The sequence below is a fragment of the Bos mutus genome, chromosome 19, assembly GCF_027580195.1.
Source record: "Bos mutus isolate GX-2022 chromosome 19, NWIPB_WYAK_1.1, whole genome shotgun sequence".
NCBI lineage: Eukaryota > Metazoa > Chordata > Mammalia > Artiodactyla > Bovidae > Bos > Bos mutus.
The window spans coordinates 14,981,875-14,995,274 of NC_091635.1; the positions used below are offsets into that span (position 1 = coordinate 14,981,875).

Below are 13,400 nucleotides of genomic sequence, written 5' to 3' on the forward strand. Positions count from 1 at the left end.
AGGCTGCCAGCTCTGCATTCCAGGCACAGCTCCGACTCCACGTCCAATAGCCTAGAGACGGCTCCCCCAGGAGCGCCTCAGGCACCTCAAAGTCAATGTCCTCTACCAAACTCCTCCCCCTTTGCCCTGAACCTGTTCCTCCTCCTTCCCGAGTCTCTGAAATCCTCTGAAATCCACACAACTCCACCCTCTCCGAGCTCCTCTTTCTCAGGCCTGTCTCGCAACCTAAGCCCCACTTAGACATGCCCACTTCCACGAGCACCTCCCCACTTGAAGGCACTTCCAGCTCTCACGTGGGTAACTTATTAGCCTTCCACTCGGTCTTCTCGCGATAACACTTCCCGGTCCTCCATCTTCCCCACTGCAGCTAACATGACTGTCCTAACCAGCAAAAATGATCACTTCCTGCTGTGGATGTTGTATTCAATCCTGACTTTCCAGTACTTCACACACCGGCATATGATAATCAATAATGCTTCCTGGGTGATACAGGGAAATTACTGAAAAGTCCAGGAGGTCAACACTTGGACAAACCTACTAAAGACGTAAGTTTCACAGATTAACATTATGAAATGTGTGAAAAGCCCAGTTTGACAGCCAAACAGTAACACCAAAGCTAAGCAGAGCTTGCATACCTTAGACTTAAAACAGTTAACAGCAAGGTTTACATCAATCTCTTTAAATTACTGCTCTCCTGTCCCCCTTCCTCTCTCAAATACCAAAATTGCTTTTACTTTCCAACAGAACAGAAAAGAAGTCTGAACGTTTAACATTTACTTACGTGCAAAGAATTGACTGGTCCTCACGATCTAGAAAACAAAATAAACAGAAAGACATTGAATATCTGCCTGTTTTTTAAAATATTTGATAAATAATAAATAGCCTGATAGCCTCTAAAATACTAGGAACTCTGCCCCTCTTAGGCCAAGTTAACGCTTTCCAATCCTGTTATGCATCATACAGTCCTAAATTCAGTCAAGTTCATCATTCTTATGCCAGATTATCTGGGGAAGGTAACAATGCAGGCTCAGACAACTTTATATGCCTAATGAACCTGGATTCTCGAAGCCTGATGCTCATCAGAGTCAACCAGGAAATTTTATAGAAACAAACTTCCCAGAGCTCCACCTTTAGGGGAGGGACTGAACACCGCTTTTTACTCAGGTTCCTCAAGTGATTCTGATGCAGGGCCAGGCTTGGAAACCATTACCTTACAAGAAAACCCATAACCAGAGAGAAATCGTTATCAATATACGCCTTAAAGAAGAAAAAAAAAAGTATCAAACACTGAATGGAAAAGAAGATTAAGGGAGGATAAACATCTGTAAGAGTTTAACCACTGTATGAAGTCAGAACATTAAATAGAGCAAAAATAAGGAAAGAATATAAAAGGAAAAAACCATCATGACTTTAAAGTGATAAATAATTTAAAGTACTCATATTTAGGGCTTCTCTGGTAGCTCAGCTGGTAAAGAATCCACCTGCAAAAGCAAGAGACCCCAGTTCGATTCCTGGGTTGGGAGGATCCCCTGGAGAAGGGAATGGCTACCCACTCCAGTACTCTGGGTCTGGAGAATTCCATGGACCGTATAGTCCATGGGGTCCACATATAAAAAGGTTAAATGCAAGCCAACAGCCTTTCTTGGGCACGTCCTTCCCGGATCCACAAGCACTTGGATGATCTCTGCCTGCCCTTCCTGCTCAGCTCAGTTGTATCTCCTCTGTGGGTCCCCTCCAGACCCTCTTCCTTAGGCTCCTCACTGCTTCCTTCTTTTGACCATATTTTGGGGTTAGACAAACAATACTGCCAACTGCCTGCCCAACTAGTATGTGCTAAGATCAGAGCCCATCTTGCTTCTTTACTCCCAGACTTAACACCAGCCTTAGGTCAACTGAGAGAATCCAGTGCGAGGAGCCAGGCAGGGCACTGGCAAGACACTGGGAACTGGAATCTTCTGTCCTAGTTCCAACCTTGCAGCAAACTGCCCACATATCTATAAATGAAACGTTGATTCCTTGCTGGTTTCGGGCTCTTCACCTATAAAACTAGGATTTTACCAAGTTTTTAAATATTATTCACTCTAAACATGAACCCTTGCCCCAAATTCTCCTGGTCTGAGAATGTTTATAGAACTCCACTTTTCCAAGTTTTCACGGCTTTGCTGAACTAGTTTACACATTAGAGAAATCAAAACACACGCCAAAAAGTAACCACAATCAAATGGCCTCCTAACTTATTCAGAGCAGCTTTCTTCCTGCATCTGGACATGCTATTTTCATTGTGTGAAATCTGAGCTCTTCACAACCACAATCTACCCTTCAAATCTGTTCTGTATTTCTTCTCCCATGCTTCTCATCCTACCCACCCCAATAAAACAAAGGAACTCTCTTTGCAGGTGGACCCATATGTTCTTGTCATGTCTTACATCAGCTTTGGGCCTCAGTTTCACTATCAGTACAATCAGGTGAGGGCTTGGCAACCTTCACGATTCCCTCCATAGAATACTCTATAACTGAATCATTCCTTCTTTCTGCTTCACTGAATTCTCTTCACTCTTTGAGGATCAGCTTAGGCACCCCAAATGTTTCCAGTGAACTTTATACTCTAAGAACCTATCGATGTAACCAGACTCAGCATATATCATATATTATAGTGACATTTAAGGGAAATACTTTATGTTCAGAAATGCAACTAGCCTTCTAAAGAGGAGCGATTCATTTGATAGCTCAGTTACTGTCCACAGCACCTCCCCAAAACCATAAATGGAGGTACTCAATAAATCCATGTTGAATTAAATTGTATTTTCAACAGTGAAAGTGATTTTAGATCAGTGACCTCAGCTCCTACCTTAAAAACACTAGAAAAGAACAAATTAAACCCAAAATGAGTAGAACAAAAAAAAGTATAAGGAACAAAAATCAGTGAAATGGGAAAACAGGAAAAGAAAACGGTGGCCAAATGCTGGATCTTTGAGGTAAATCTCTAGACAAAATGATCAGAAATAAGACACAAATTGCCAACATCTGGAACAAGAAAGGGAAAACCACTATAGATCCCAGAGATACTAAAAGGATAATAAGAAAATATTAGGAGCCACTTTCTGCTAAAAAATTCCACAACTAAAATGAACAGAATAATTTCTTTAAAGGATAGACTACTAAAGTTCACTCAAGACGAATCAATAACCTGAACAGATGTAGAAAAGACATTCAATAAAACAACATCCATTCATGAGTGAAAACAAAAAAAGAGAGCAAACGAGGAATACAAGGGAACTTCAACAACTTGATAAAGGGCATCTACACAACACCTGCAGTTAACATCATGCTTAATGGTGAAAACTGAATGCTGCCCCCGGAGACCAGGAATAAGACAAGAATGTCTGTTCTCACACCTATTCAACATCACAAATAAAAATAATTTAAAAGCATACACTTGAAAAGGAGGAAATAACAATGTCTATCTGCAGAGGACATGACTGGCTAGAGATAATTCCAAAGAGTCTACCAAAAAACTTTACAGAATAAGTGACTTCTGCAAGGTTACAAAAGATGTCAATATATGTACTTTTAAAATAATATATATATTTTAAATTTCTATATATCAATAGTGAACAATTGGTAATTAAAATTGTAAAGTTCCATTTAACACTAAAAACATGAAATAGTTATCCTAAGGTATATGCTACACTTACAATGAATATGTGTGAGATCTATGTGCTAAAGACTGTAAAACACCAATGAAATAAAAGAAGACCTACATTAACAGAGAGACAAACCATGTTCATGGATTGGAAGACTCAATACTCTTGTCAGTTCTGCCCTTTTTGTTCTATAGATTCAGTGCAACCCAATCAAAACGGGAAAAGTGGGCCATTTTTAGAAAATGGCAAGTTGATTTCTAAAATTTATATTGAAAGACAAAGGGACAATTTATGATTTATTATATGACTATTATAATCAAGATGGTATGAAAAAGGACAAATGTACAGATCAAAGGAACAGAATCCTGACAAAGCAATTCATTGGAGAAAAAAAATGTTTTCTCAATAAATGATGCCAAGATCTACTGGATATTCACATGCAGAACAATGAACTTCAATCCATACCTTACACCATACATGAAAATTAACTCAAGATGGATCACAGATTGAGTGGGAAAAAAATCGCAAATCACTTATCCAATAAAGGACTTGTGGCTAAAAAAGAGTTCTCAAAAGTGAATAAGAAAACAAACCATCCAATTTCTCTAATGGTTAAAAGATTTGAACACTTCACAAAAGAAGACATACAGGTGGCATAAGCAAGCAAAAGATGCTTACTGTCCTTAGTCATCCGGGAAGCGCAATTTAAGACCACAATCAAATAGCACAGCACACTTATCAGACTACAGTTTAATAAGCAACCGACAACACCAAGTGCTGACAGAAAGCAGAACCGGAACTTTCACCCACTGATGGTACAGACGAAAAATGGCACAGCCACCTGGAAAAGAGCGCGGTAGTTTCTTACAAAGTTAAAATACACCTACCGTGTCACCCAGCAATCCTACTCCCGATTATTGAGTCATATGAAATTAAAACTTACCCTCACAAAAACCTGTACACAATCGACCCTAGTGTCTTAACTGCCAAGAAACGTGAACCATATAAATGCCCCTCAGGTAAGTGAGTGAACAACTGTAGAACATGCACACGATGGAACACTCTAGAAACCACAAGGAGTGAACTACTGGTAGGTGACGCTCAAGTGCACTGCGTCAGTGAAAGAAGCCAGACTGAAAAGGCTAACCTGTGTCTGATTACATGACGTCCTGGAAAAGGCAAAACTACAGTGACAAAGGAAAACATCGGTGGCTGTCATGGACTAGGGGAGAGGGAATGACTATGAGGAGCGTGTAGAAATTTGCATGGAAGATAGAACTGTTCTATATCTTGACTGTAGTTATATAACTAGATGTATTTGTCAAAACTCAAAGAACTATATCCTAAAAAGGCTGAATTTTACTGCATATAAATGATACCTTAAATAAAAGTACATATATTTAGTTTTTCCATCCACCAACATGTTACATATTTCTCTACACTTAAGACTTCAAAAATGTTTAGCAATATAAGAAATACTGCCTTATATTTGGGTTCTACCTATTTTTGCTCACTGCTAACATTTATTGGAGAAGACCCTGATGCTTGGAAAGACTGAAGACAAAAAGAGAAGGGGTCAACAAAAGGTCAGATGGTTAGATAGCATCACTGACTCAAAGGACATGAATCAGAGCAAACTCCAGGAGATAGTGAGGGCCAGGGAAGCCTGGCGTGCTGCAGTCCATGGGGGCGCAGAGAGTCAGACATGACTTAACAACTGAACAACAATATGTATTTTTGGCTAGAGGATAAGCACATCGTTAAACTTGTTGCCCCGTCAAATCACCGTCTCGCCCCTCACGAGCCCTTTCGCCTCTGATGCTCGCGCCCCCTTAGTTGTCTTCATAGCCCTTATCACATTATGATAGTGTCTTCATTTGCTGGTATCCTCAGTGAGATAACAGATCTCTAACACAAGTCACTAGCAGGGTTTGCCTACATTTCACAGTTTCTCAGGGTAACGAGTATTACTGTTTCCCACTGTCTGTATTTCCACATTGTAAGAATCATTACATAGATTCAAGGCAACTATAATTCATTATAAAACATTCTTGCACCTAACATAAAATAATGCCCATTGTCCGCTTCTGCTTTGACTTCTATTTTGGACTTGAGGTGACTTAACTGGGGCTTTCTTTTTGTACTCATTTGGCTGAGGAAATGCTCATCACTGCACTGCTATTATTCTTCTACTTAGAGAGGTCTCTCTCGTAAGGGGCATATGATTATATTAGGCTCTGCTATTTATAGGGGGTTAAAGAGTTGACTCATTGGAAAAGACTCTGATGCTGGGAGGGATTGGGGGCAGGAGGAGAAGGGGACGACAGAGGATGAGATGGCTGGATGGCATCACCGACTCGATGGATGTGAGTCTGAGTGAACTCCGGGAGTTGGTGATGGACAGGGAGGCCTGGCGTGCTGCGATTCATGGGGTCGCAAAGAGTCGGACACGACTGAGCGACTGAACTGAGCTGAAAAGTATATTTACTGCTGTAGTTGGTGTTACCTGTTTTCTGACCTTTCAAACCCTTCCTTGATGTTCCTTTTATTTATTTTTTTAATTTAATTTAATTTTTTAAATTTTATTTTATTTTTAAACTTTACAATATTGTATTAGTTTTGCCAAATATCAAAATGAATCCACCACAGGTATACCTGTGTTCCTTTTAAAAGATGGTCTGTTTTCCTTGCTTTTCTTTCTCCTAATGGGGTCTCTTTGGCTTCAAGGCATGTGGGATCCCACTTCCCCGACCAGGGATTGAACCCTCATGCCTTATATTGGAAGGTGAAGTCTTCAACCAAAAGTGAAGTGAAGTGCAAGTCGCTCAGTCATGCCCGACTTTTTGCAATCCCATGAACTGTACAGTCCATGGGATTCTCCAGGCCAGAATACTGGAGTGGGTAGCCTTTTCTCCCTAATCTACATGTAAAGGTTCACATTTTAATGTATATCAATCCTAGTCTTAAAGTACTTATTGGAGAGAGGAGTTGGTATATGTGATTATTATTATTATTATACTAGTACATCACTCGGTGTATCAGACATAGTTTCAAGACAGCCGCTCAGGATTCCACTATAGAAATGAGCCATCCATTAAGTAGTTACTTACTGCTAGAACAACTGGTTATTTTCAGTGTTTTGCAGGAAGCTGTGTCAGACTCTTTGTGTCCTATGGATTGTAGCCCGCCAAGCTCCTCTGTCCATGGGACTCTCCAGGCAAGAATACTGGAGTGGGTTGCCATGTCCTCCTTCAGGGGATCTTCCCAACCCAGGGATTGAACCCGTGTCTCTTATGTCTCCCGCACTGGCAGGCAGGTTCTTTACCACTAGTGCCTCCTGGGAACCCCCGTCAGGAAGCTACTGGAGGTTATTCTCCATCCAAAATACAGCCTATAGGACCCATAAATTAAGACAGGAAAACAAGCATGGAAAGAAGCAAGGGATTTCCAGGGTGCAGGCGCAGGCAAGTCAGAGGGGCACTAAGCGCAGAGTGGAGGACAGAGGGTCCCAGGAGGCGTGGCTCTGGCGGAGGAAAGACACCGATCACTTACTTGATACACGTCCCTGTACTGAAAGAAGACCTGTAGTTCTGTCAAATCAGTGCTGGTCACTGCAAAACTCCTTTGTTCCCCCCAAAATAGGAAAATTACTAACCCCAGGGAAAACAGCAAATTGTGTAAGAAGAGAAATGTGATCACAGGAGAAACAGTTTACACGTTGACTAGTACTAAAATGCCAAAAAATGTTGACTTAACTTCAATCAGGAAGATGGGGGGAATGTAGTTAAAAACTTTTTTCATAGTAGGAAGTCTATAGAAAACAACATAAGTTAAAAAAAAATATCATAAGCCTATTACTCATAAATACATACAAACACAAGACAAAACAGACAAAATGACTTCCTCTTAGGAGGAAATCCAGAATGGGCAGGGGGAGGACAGCTATTTGTTTTCTTTATCAATAACGTAACCTTGTTGTGGGCTTCCCAGGTGGCTCAGTGGTAAAGAATCCGCCTGCCAATGCAGGTTGGATCCCTGGTCCGGGAAGATCTCCTGGAGCAGGAAATGGCAACTCACTCCAGTATTTGCCTGGGAAATCCCATCAACAGAAGAGCCTGGCGGGCTACAGTCCATGGGGTTGCAGAGTTGGACAGAACTTACTGACTAAACAACAGTGACAATTACTGCTATACCATGTGTTTCATTGTTTAACTATCTTTATGCATTATTTTTTAATAAAAAGTAAGCATTCAAAGTCCTTTGGCAGCTTCTGATCTTGATGTTATCCAGACTATTCTGCATTGTCTAATGGTTTAAAACCATTTAGATAACACAGGAATTATTTAGTCCTCGAGATTGGAGAGACTTCATTGTTGAAATTATTTGGGCCTCATGTCTTTGGGACATAAAGGTAAATGTCTCACAACCTTTACCATTTCTCCCACTGGCATTGTTCAGAGTTTTCCACCTTATTTCAAGGCATTTTTGTCTCTGTTTATAGTGTTATAAAACCTTTATCCTTTCTGGTGATTCTCTCTTCTTAGTCACACTTGCCAAACACTTGTCTGTTTTATGGTCTTTTCATGGAACCAGTTCAAGTTTTACTTAATTTTATGTTTTTCTTCTTATTTAGGTTCATTTCATGCTGTACTATTTTGTTTAAATTGAGGTATAACTGATACATAACATTATATTAGTTTCAGGTGTACAACACAATGATTCAATATTTGTATATACTGTGAAATGATCACCACAGTTACATCTTAACATCCAGGCTGTATTTTTAAAGGACTTTTTTTTTTATGTGTGTGAAATGAAACACAGAAAACCTCATGAGACAAAAAGCTCAGTAAATTATCATAAAGTTGCTTTTTATCTACCTTGTGAGTAAAAGGTCTGTGTATAAATTTGTGTTTACTAATAAAATATTTATAACTATGAATTATTTCTTAAAGCGGTTTTTGCCATAAGCCATCAGTTTTTTACACACGATATTTTGTTGTGATTAATGTCTAAAGAATCTGTAATAGCAGTTTTGATTTCTACTTTTACCAAAAAGCCATATGGATGAACAGTTAGCCGCAGAAACAGTAAGAAGTCATTAAGCAGCACTTGCACCAAACAGGTGGGAATCTGTAAACACCTTGCCTTACTGCACTGTGGTTGGAGAATGTGGCCAGATCTGAGATTTTTAATGGTGACTTAGCATCAAAATTACAAGTTGAGGTTGTAAACCTTCTTTCTGGTTGACGGGCAGTAGTCCTGTACGTAGTTTTCAATTCAAGCTTGCTAAATTGTGTTGATCACATTCTTTATGTTCTTTTCCCGCCTCCTGCTCCTGCTAAGTCGTTTCAGTTGTGTCCGACTCCGTGCAACCCCAGAGACGGCAGGCCACCAGGCTCCCCCGTCCCTGGGATTCTCCAGGCAAGAACACTGGAGTGGGTTGCCATTTCCTTCTCCAATGCGTGAAAGTGAAAAGTGAAAGGGAAGTCGCTCAGTCGTGTCCGACTCTTCGTGACCCCATGGATTACAGCCTACCTGGCTCCTCCGTCCATGGGATTTTCCAGGCAAGAGTACTGGAGTGGGGTGCCACAGCCTTCTCCCTTTTCCTCCCTACTTATCTCAAATTCTAAGAGAAGCACATTAAAGCTCCCCGTCTACTTATGGGTCACATTTCCTTTGTATTTCCAACAGTGACCCAATGTCAATGATGCAAATGTAAGTATTGCCTGACTCTCCTAGAGGATTCCATCACAGTGTTTCTCACTTAAATCTCCAATCTCTGCTCCCTCCTCATTCTTAGCTGAGACCCTGCTTCATGTTTCCCTGAGAGCACAGGAGCAAGCGTTTTCACAAGTTCCTACCCAACGACTGGCAGATGCTTCCAAGAAATCTGGCTGTGAAGGGAAGGAGAGGAGGGAAGAGAGAACTTTCTAAAGTAACGAAGAAAACTTCAGCACGTTTAACGCTAACATTAAGAGCCCGTACAAAGGCAAGCAGAAGACAATGGACACTGTGAGCTTCCTGAGATGGATCCTGGGAGAGATGTGACAGGCGTCAGAGATGAAGGAGGTGGGAAGACTGGCCTCGGACAGGAGCGGGTTCAAGAGAGGATGGTTTGTAAATGTGGCTCAGGAGACTGGGGCACTTCCACTTGGGTAGTTTCTAACTTCTCCATGGAACAGGGGAAGCAGCCATCAGCTGGGGAGGAAAGCAGGGACCCACGAAGCTGCAGGGGGCAGAGGCCTGAGGCAGACATTAGGGAGAATGAGATTATAACCTTAATAGACAATCAAGGAAGGATTAACAAGGGTGTTCTGTGTAGAATCTGGGCTTGTGGTCACACAATTACAGGAGTACTGATTCAATTGTATGACGAGAACTCCAGAGGCGTCAGCAACCCAAGTAAGAGCATTAAAAAAAGACAAACAACTTGATTGATCTGGGGTGAGAATTCTGCCAACCAAGTATAACTTCCCTGGTGGTCCAGTGGCTAAGACTCCGTGCTCCCAGTGCAGGGCACCTGGGTTCCCTGGTCGAGGAACTGGACCCACATGCCACAACCGAAAGATCCCATGTGCCCCAACCAAGACCTCGTGCAGCCAAATAAGTAAATTTTTTTTTTTTAAAGTATAACAAAAGAGCAAAGGGACAGGGTGTAGGATACTGACAAAGATGGCTGAAATGATACTATGAAATCCAAACTAAGTGAGGAAGAAAGTTAAGGCAGCACTGATAATACACAGGGGAAAGGCAGAGCAACACATGGGCCCTGAGAGCCAAACAGTCAAAGAACACGGGCAGGAGACTTGCTGACTGAGCTGCCAAGACGGAAGGATTTTGCAAGAGAATTTCTGAAATACTATTTGAAAAATAAGATCATTTCAGAAGGCGTCAAAGTCTAGGGTGTCAGCAGCATAAGTGAGAAGAGAAGAAGATTAAGGATCTGCGAGACCAAGGGGTTGGCTGTTAACGAGAAACTAGGAAGTAACACAGGGTTATGTCAGGCCTTGAGGCAGAGAAAAATGACATGTCGGGGGCCAGACCAACCAAATAATGAGGCGAGGAGGAGGGAGGAGGGGGCCCCAGAAGAAAGATGCTACAGTGATGAGGGCAGGCAGAGGAGGAGCAGCATTTTCAAGGGGTGAAGAGTAGTTAATGAACAGTCCAGCAGACGCCCTGGGAGTAAAGACAGTGACCTCGCCTCCCGGTGCATAGGGTCTGAGTGCAGGAGCCATCGCAGGGCAAAGCCAGGCTTCAGTTAAAGCCCGGAGGAAAAGAAAACATTCGATGCAGACACTGAATGGGTAGGGAGGTTTGCACATCACAGAGTGGGAGTAAGGCTAAATGAAAAGAGAGCTTTATGGAAACAAAGATGTGGCTGGGAAACTGAAGACTAAGATGTGGATTTCATTCTAAGCCTCCAGGGAGAGAGGAGAATCTCAGTTCTTGGACATTCACAGTGGCTCCTGCAACTACTGTTACAGCAGAACTTGCCTTTAGGTGTGTCTAGGTCAACAGGTCGGTAGCCATGAGGGCTGCTGCTGAATGGAGGCTTGCTGGGGTGGACGGCCATGAGGGGGCGTCAGGGTCCAAGGAGGAAGAATGACACCCCAGGGAGCCCGGGGTGTCAGTAGTCTTTGGGCCCCGCGCATGGTTATGTACCAGGCACAGCCCTCAGAATTGCTGGGTTCAGGACTGCAAGCGAGAAGTCTGAGCCCATTGACTCCATAGGGATCACGTGACTGTGCCCCGTCCACACCATGCTACCTGAGACCCAGCACGGGTCTCCTTTCAGGATCCCTGCCTGGCGCTTTGTGAACCCTCTGTCTCAAGACTCAAGACTTTCTTCAGCTCTGGTCAACTTTTTCAAAACTATCACTTCTTTCTTGGCTCTTGAGAGCCACGGAGTTTTGATTATATTGGCCTGCGGTAGAGTTCAAAAATATATGAAAACTAGATGCTTTTAAACATAAAAACTAACATGATGTATTTATGAAGCAACATGCATACTTACCGGCTGCCTATAGAAAACAGCTGTGTCACCCAGTCTAACCTTAAGAATTCACAATTTTTCTACAATAAACATATATTACTTTTCCTTTAATCTTTAAAAGAAAAAAAAAAAAAAAAAACTTAAAGCCCTCTGTAGAGAAGACAGAAACAGGGCTTCCTTGGTGGCTCAGTGGTAAAGAATCCACCTGCCAATGCAGGAGATCTGGGTTCTATCCCTGGTCTGGGAAGATCCCATGTGCCGAGCAACTAAGCCTGCGTACCACAACTACTAAGCCTGTACTCTAGAGCTCAGGAACTGTAACCACTGAGCCCGAGTGCTACTGGAGCCCGCACACCTAGAGCCTATGTTCTGCAACAAGAGGAGCCACTGCTAAAAGAAGCCACACACCGCAACGTAGAGTAGGCCCCACCTGCCACAAGCCTGTGCAGCGATGAAGACCCAGCACAGACCAAAAATAATTTTTTAAAAAAGGTAAAAAAAAAGACAAGGCTGAGACATTAAACAACAAAAACCCAGGTTACATTTAAGAAATTCTGAGTATTCGGCACTGTAAACGTCATTTCCAGTTACCTTGAAGCATGCATCTGTAAGCAGATTCTGATATAGCGTAGATGTGTGGAGGCATCTCATGACGCTTCTTCCCTCTGTACATTTCAATAATATTCTCAGAGTAAATTGGAAGGTTCTTGTAAGGATTTATGACTACACAGAAGAGTCCAGAATAGGTCTAGAACAGATAAAAATAAGATACAGTGTTAAAAACTACTGCATGTTATCAGGTGGGGTCCAATCAGGAGACAAACCACACAGTAATGTGAACAGGGGATCTTTATCATTTGCATAATTAATCTATCCCTGAAATTAAATCTAGCCCGTAATGGGCAATTCCAAACCACAAGCGGTTCTCCCACAGATGCGATTGCTAAATGGTACTTCCTTAGATTCAATTCCCTCATCTGTCAAATAGAAACAATAATAAATGCTTCATGGCTTTACAGGGTCATTATTCAAACAGCATGTCATTTGCTTTTTCAAATTCATTCTCTTGAAAGTGTACGAGGTAGGAAAAGTCCATCACGGTGGTTTCAGGTTCCACTCTGCAATTCATCTTGAAGGAAATACTCATGGTCAAATTTGGGTATAATATCAATTATATTTTTTGGAAAATATAGATTTTTTTCATAACAGTAATTTATGTCAACTTGTTACAGGTTTATTTTTAAATGAGGTAATAAACATTTAAAATATTTAATTTCTAAACACAGTAAATATCATTAAAAATAATCCACATAAACAGCTCTTTGGAGGCCCTCAATAATTTTTAAGTCACAAGTCTAAGAAGATAAAAACCCTCCTCATCAGTAAGGTAATCATTACTCAGAATTAATAGTAGGAGCATTTTTGCCTTTTTTTTTTTTTTTTTTTAATTCACACAGACATGATTTCTGAGAACTGACTTTGGGAATAATGGAAAAACAAGAGTGCTTAGGACTGCTGCCAGACTCTCTGGTCCTGGCGGGCCGAACGCACCTCAGCTGCACTGGAAACCAGACCCTTTACTTTGGGTGATTCTAAGTCTAAAGGTGAGAGGACCCTAGAAAAGGCTGAAGACTGATGATGCTCGTTCCCCTCATGGAGCATGGAGGGGCCTCTAACCATCGGCTGCTTAGAAAGGCTGAAACCCTTGACAGTGGCCACCAGGGGGCACTGTCGAGACCATGCTGCTCTGAATGCAGCAG

At 41.8% G+C, this 13,400-nt stretch overlaps 1 protein-coding gene across 4 annotated transcripts in view; it reads right to left on the reverse strand.

Moving 5' to 3' along the window:
• The window catches only part of MYH10 (myosin heavy chain 10), a 123,773-nt gene that overhangs the window by 90,020 nt on the left and 20,353 nt on the right, over positions 1–13,400 (reverse strand). For all 4 annotated transcript variants that reach the window (XM_070389464.1, XM_005907554.3, XM_070389463.1 and 1 more), the window contains exons 3-4: positions 12,232–12,388; positions 782–809 (exon numbers count right to left, since the gene is read on the reverse strand). In XM_070389464.1, the coding sequence (XP_070245565.1) occupies positions 782–809; positions 12,232–12,388 (185 nt within the window). The remainder of the gene's footprint in view (positions 1–781; positions 810–12,231; positions 12,389–13,400) is intronic.